Source organism: Oncorhynchus clarkii, chromosome 23 (genome assembly GCF_045791955.1).
Source record: "Oncorhynchus clarkii lewisi isolate Uvic-CL-2024 chromosome 23, UVic_Ocla_1.0, whole genome shotgun sequence".
Classification (NCBI taxonomy): domain Eukaryota; kingdom Metazoa; phylum Chordata; class Actinopteri; order Salmoniformes; family Salmonidae; genus Oncorhynchus; species Oncorhynchus clarkii.
In genome coordinates this window covers 52,034,209-52,041,017 of record NC_092169.1, presented here as the reverse complement: position 1 = coordinate 52,041,017, position 6,809 = coordinate 52,034,209, and the positions used below count along the sequence as shown (strand labels likewise).

The window sequence follows — 6,809 nt, the reverse complement described above, 5'->3', positions numbered from 1 at the left end:
ATCTGGTTTAACTAGTAGAAATCTACAGCTCGCTGTTCTTCATGGTATTAACCTTTCATCTGTTTTAACTAGTAGAAATCTACAGCTCGCTGTTCTTCACTTCATGGTATCAACCTTTCATCTGGTTTAACTAGTAGAAATCTACAGCTCGCTGTCCTTCATGGTATCAACCTTTCATCTGGTTTAACTAGTAGAAATCTACAGCTCGCTGTCCTTCATGGTATCAACCTTTCATCTGGTTTAACTAGTAGAAACCTACAGCTCACTGTTCTTCATGGTATCAACCTTTCATCTGGTTTAACTAGTAGAGATCTACAGCTCGCTGTTCTTCATGGTATTAACCTTTCATCTGGTTTAACTAGTAGAAACCTACAGCTCGCTGTTCTTCATGGTATCAACCTTTCATCTGGTTTAACTAGTAGAAACCTACAGCTCGCTGTTCTTCATGGTATCAACCTTTCATCTGGTTTAACTAGTAGAAACCTACAGCTCGCTGTTCTTCATGGTATTAACCTTTCATCTGGTTTAACTAGTAGAAACCTACAGCTCGCTGTTCTTCATGGTATCAACCTTTCATCTGGTTTAACTAGTAGAAACCTACAGCTCGCTGTCCTTCATGGTATCAACCTTTCATCTGGTTTAACTAGTAGAAACCTACAGCTCACTGTTCTTCATGGTATCAACCTTTCATCTGGTTTAACTAGTAGAAACCTACAGCTCGCTGTCCTTCACTTCATGGTATTAACCTTTCATCTGGTTTAACTAGTAGAAATCTACAGCTCGCTGTTCTTCATGGTATTAACCTTTCATCTGGTTTAACTAGTAGAAACCTACAGCTCGCTGTTCTTCATGGTATCAACCTTTCATCTGGTTTAACTAGTAGAAACCTACAGCTCGCTGTTCTTCACTTCATGGTATCAACCTTTCATCTGGTTTAACTAGTAGAAACCTACAGCTCACTGTTCTTCATGGTATCAACCTTTCATCTGGTTTAACTAGTAGAAACCTACAGCTCGCTGTCCTTCACTTCATGGTATCAACCTTTCATCTGGTTTAACTAGTAGAGATCTACAGCTCGCTGTTCTTCACTTCATGGTATCAACCTTTCATCTGGTTTAACTAGTAGAGATCTACAGCTCGCTGTTCTTCACTTCATGGTATCAACCTTTCATCTGGTTTAACTAGTAGAAACCTACAGCTCACTGTTCTTAATGGTATTAACCTTTCATCTGGTTTAACTAGTAGAAACCTACAGCTCGCTGTCCTTCACTTCATGGTATCAACCTTTCATCTGGTTTAACTAGTAGAGATCTACAGCTCGCTGTTCTTCACTTCATGGTATCAACCTTTCATCTGGTTTAACTAGTAGAGATCTACAGCTCGCTGTTCTTCACTTCATGGTAACAACCTTTCATCTGGTTTAACTAGTAGAAACCTACAGCTCACTGTTCTTCATGGTATCAACCTTTCATCTGGTTTAACTAGTAGAAACCTACAGCTCGCTGTTCTTCACTTCATGGTATCAACCTTTCATCTGGTTTAACTAGTAGAAACCTACAGCTCGCTGTTCTTCACTTCATGGTATTAACCTTTCATCTGGTTTAACTAGTAGAAATCTACAGCTCACTGTTCTTCATGGTATTAACCTTTCATCTGGTTTAACTAGTAGAAACCTACAGCTCGCTGTTCTTCACTTCATGGTATTAACCTTTCATCTGGTTTAACTAGTAGAAACCTACAGCTCGCTGTCCTTCATGGTATCAACCTTTCATCTGGTTTAACTAGTAGAAACCTACAGCTCGCTGTCCTTCATGGTATCAACCTTTCATCTGGTTTAACTAGTAGAAACCTACAGCTCACTGTTCTTCATGGTATCAACCTTTCATCTGGTTTAACTAGTAGAAACCTACAGCTCGCTGTTCTTCATGGTATCAACCTTTCATCTGGTTTAACTAGTAGAAACCTACAGCTCGCTGTTCTTCATGGTATCAACCTTTCATCTGGTTTAACTAGTAGAAACCTACAGCTCGCTGTTCTTCATGGTATCAACCTTTCATCTGGTTTAACTAGTAGAAATCTACAGCTCGCTGTCCTTCACTTCATGGTATCAACCTTTCATCTGGTTTAACTAGTAGAAATCTACAGCTCGCTGTTCTTCATGGTATCAACCTTTCATCTGGTTTAACTAGTAGAAACCTACAGCTCGCTGTTCTTCATGGTATCAACCTTTCATCTGGTTTAACTAGTAGAAACCTACAGCTCGCTGTTCTTCATGGTATCAACCTTTCATCTGGTTTAACTAGTAGAAACCTACAGCTCGCTGTTCTTCATGGTATCAACCTTTCATCTGGTTTAACTAGTAGAAACCTACAGCTCGCTGTTCTTCATGGTATCAACCTTTCATCTGGTTTAACTAGTAGAAACCTACAGCTCGCTGTTCTTCATGGTATCAACCTTTCATCTGGTTTAACTAGTAGAAACCTACAGCTCGCTGTCCTTCACTTCATGGTATCAACCTTTCATCTGGTTTAACTAGTAGAAACCTACAGCTCGCTGTTCTTCATGGTATCAACCTTTCATCTGGTTTAACTAGTAGAAACCTACAGCTCACTGTTCTTCATGGTATTAACCTTTCATCTGGTTTAACTAGTAGAAACCTACAGCTCGCTGTTCTTCACTTCATGGTATCAACCTTTCATCTGGTTTAACTAGTAGAAACCTACAGCTCGCTGTTCTTCATGACGTTAACCTTTCATCTTGTTGAAAGTTAGATGTGTGCTGATATAACTTAATGGCCTGAAAACACCCAGTAATAATCAGTTGAGCTCTTAGTTAAAAAGGTAATTTTTTATCATTATTTTATTTGCCCCTCAGCAGTGGTTGTATGCGTATATGTTGATTCAGTGATAATGCACAGGCCGTGATATAACCTATCATTCATTTAGTGCTACATTAATGTACTGCCTTGGAGATGACAAATCAGGTGACCTGCGGACAATGTATTTTGTATTTTATTTTTCTACATCCATTTTTGTATTGATATTTTAAATCACAATAATTTCCTCAATTGCAATAGGTTACCTTGTTGCTGTACAGGGAATAGGGTGCCATGTGGAACACAGACTGGCTCTTACCAGCTGGACAGAAGCAGTGATACAGGTCAACACCGTCCACACACACAGCTCCGTTCTGGCACGGCATCGACTTGCAGTCGTTCAGATTCACCTCACAGAACGGCCCACCAAAGCCTGCATGAGAGAAGCACACGCACACACACAGGATCATTAGTGAATCTCTTTGGTTAGTTTTATCTGTCAGCCAATTAAGATTTGTATGTCTTTGTTTCCCCACTCTGAAGCTGCTTTTACAAAGCTGTTTCTGATCCAGTGTGTGTGTGTGTTTGTGCGAGTATGTGTATCTGCGTGTGTGTGTGTGTGTGTGTGTGTGTGTGTATCTGCGTGTGTGTGTGTGTGTGTGTGTGTGTTGTTTAATCATTGTTAATATGAGGCATTAATTGGCTCTTTGATATATAACATTAAACAGGCCAGATCCTGTGATATGATCTAATATGTAACATTAAAACAGGCCAGATCCTGTGATATGATCTAATATATAACATTAAACAGGCCAGTTCCTGTGATATGATCTAAAATATAACATTAAACAGGCCAGATCCTGTGATCTGATATGTAACATTAAACAGGCCAGATCCTGTGATCTAATATATAACATTAAACAGGCCAGATCCTGTGATCTGATATGTAACATTAAACAGGCCAGATCCTGTGGTATGATCTGATATGTAACATTAAACAGGCCAGATCCTGTGATCTGATATATAACATTAAAAAGGGCAGATCCTGTGATCTGGTCGAACACTAACCTCATCTCCTCCATTCCAAGAGACGCAGGAAACACACAGACAGGCACAGATAGGGACACACACAGGTTTGTGATCACACAAACACCTCCCTGCCTTGTTCAATATCGTCAATAAGGTGTGTAGGCAGGGGAAGCAGTGGTGAGATGACTAACTAACTCATTGACTGAACTGAAAGTGGAGGACGAGAGAAAGAGAGAGAGAGAGAAAGAGAGAGAGAGAGAGAGAGAGATAAATAAAGAGAGAGAGAGAGAAATAAAGAGAGAGAGAAAGAGAGAGAGAAATAAAGAGAGAGAGAGAGAAATAAAGAGAGAGAGAGAGAGAGAGAGAAAGAGAGAGAGAGAGAGAGAGAGAAAGAAATAAAGAGAGAGAGGGAGAAAGAGAGAGAGCGAGAGAGGTGTTTGGCCCAATGTTCGACAGGGCAGGCAGGGTGTCATTCTATCGAAGCCTTGCACCATAACAAGCACCTATGGGGATCATAAGTATCAGTTCTTTCCCCAACCCTGTTGTTAGTACCTGGGTTCAAAGAGTATTCGTTCTATTACAAATACTTTGACGGTTTGATTGACCCACTGCCTAGATTGCCAGATGAGTGAGATTTACACTTTTCATACTAATCTGTTGGTTACATTATGCCAGGCTAGCTCAGTCAAGCTCAGCCAAAGTATTTTAAAGAAAACAAATGCTATTTGAACCCAGGTTTGACACATGGTTACTGAAAATCTATTTACCGGTGCTCTATCTGAAGAGTTGTCTGGAGAGTCTTGTAAAACAGACCATGATCACTGATGCAATCATGTCCAGATAAAGGTAATGCATTGCCTTCTCTGAGGGAATGCTGAACAGTGATTCCCTGAGCTTAACAATCAACACAGGTGCTGGCCATGCAGTGGCCGGGTAATGGAGGTAGAAACACAATGATGCTGTAATGTAGAACCTACACACTTCAATGGAAGATCATTATTACATTACTGGACTTGGCTGTAACAGAGATAGTTAAACACAGTATTACATTACTGGACTTAGCTGTAACAGAGATAGTTAAACACAGTATTACACTACTGGACTGAGCTGTAACAGAGATAATTAAACACAGTATTACATTACTGGACTTGGCTGTAACAGAGATAATTAAACACAGTATTACATTACTGGACTTGGCTGTAACAGAGATAGTTAAACACAGTATTACAGTACTGGACTTAGCTGTAACAGAGATAGTTAAACACAGTATTACAGTACTGGACTTAGCTGTAACAGAGATAGTTAAACACATTATTACATTACTGGACTTAGCTGTAACAGAGATAGTTAAACACAGTATTACAGTACTGGACTGAGCTGTAACAGAGATAGTTAAACACAGTATTACATTACTGGACTGAGCTGTAACAGAGATAGTTAAACACAGTATTACAGTACTGGACTGAGCTGTAACAGAGATAGTTAAACACAGTATTACATTACTGGACTGAGCTGTAACAGAGATAGTTAAACACAGTATTACACTACTGGACTGAGCTGTAACAGAGATAGTTAAACACAGTATTACATTACTGGACTTAGCTGTAACAGAGATAGTTAAACACAGTATTACAGTACTGGACTTAGCTGTAACAGAGATAGTTAAACACAGTATTACACTACTGGACTTAGCTGTAACAGAGATAGTTAAACACAGTATTACACTAATGGACTTAGCTGTAACAGAGATAGTTAAACACAGTATTACACTACTGGACTTAGCTGTAACAGAGATAGTTAAACACAGTATTACAGTACTGGACTTAGCTGTAACATAGATAGTTAAACACAGTATTACACTAATGGACTTAGCTGTAACAGAGATAGTTAAACACAGTATTACACTACTGGACTGAGCTGTAACAGAGATAGTTAAACACAGTATTACAGTACTGGACTTAGCTGTAACAGAGATAGTTAAACACAGTATTACACTACTGGACTTAGCTGTAACAGAGATAGTTAAATACAGTATTACAGTACTGGACTTAGCTGTAACAGAGATAGTTAAACACAGTATTACAGTACTGGACTTAGCTGTAACAGAGATAGTTAAACACATTATTACATTACTGGACTGAGCTGTAACAGAGATAGTTAAATACAGTATTACAGTACTGGACTTAGCTGTAACAGAGATAGTTAAACACAGTATTACATTACTGGACTTAGCTGTAACAGAGATAGTTAAACACAGTATTACAGTACTGGACTTGGCTGTAACAGAGATAGTTAAACACAGTATTACATTACTGGACTTAGCTGTAACAGAGATAGTTAAACACAGTATTACAGTACTGGACTTGGCTGTAACAGAGATAGTTAAACACAGTATTACAGTACTGGACTTAGCTGTAACAGAGATAGTTAAATACAGTATTACATTACTGGACTTAGCTGTAACAGAGATAGTTAAACACAGTATTACACTACTGGACTTGGCTGTAACAGAGATAGTTAAACACAGTATTACACTACTGGACTTAGCTGTAACAGAGATAGTTAAACACATGATTACATTACTGGACTTGGCTGTAACAGAGATAGTTAAACACAGTATTACACTACTGGACTTAGCTGTAACAGAGATAGTTAAACACAGTATTACAGTACTGGACTTAGCTGTAACAGAGATAGTTAAACACAGTATTACACTACTGCTGTAACATAGATAGTTGAACAACACAAAGCACCTGGGCTATTTCAGCCCACACCTGGAGCGGCAGTGCTGGGCCAGTAACCCAAAGGTCAGGTCGCTGGTTCGAATGCCGTTCTGCCCATGAGCAAGGCAGTTAACCCTCAACAACAACTGCTCCCCGGGCGCTGATGACGTGGATGTTCATTAAGGCAAGCCCCTGCACCTCTCTGATTCAGAGGGGTCGGGTTAAATGACTCCTGCACCTCT

General features: G+C 39.4%; 1 protein-coding gene across 1 annotated transcript in view; it reads right to left on the bottom strand.

Moving 5' to 3' along the window:
- LOC139381311 (eyes shut homolog) overlaps positions 1-6,809 on the bottom strand; it is a 254,785-nt gene that overhangs the window by 152,552 nt on the left and 95,424 nt on the right. Inside the window, exon 15 of the mRNA XM_071124763.1 lies at positions 3,082-3,248. Coding sequence (XP_070980864.1) covers positions 3,082-3,248 — 167 coding nt within the window. The remainder of the gene's footprint in view (positions 1-3,081; positions 3,249-6,809) is intronic.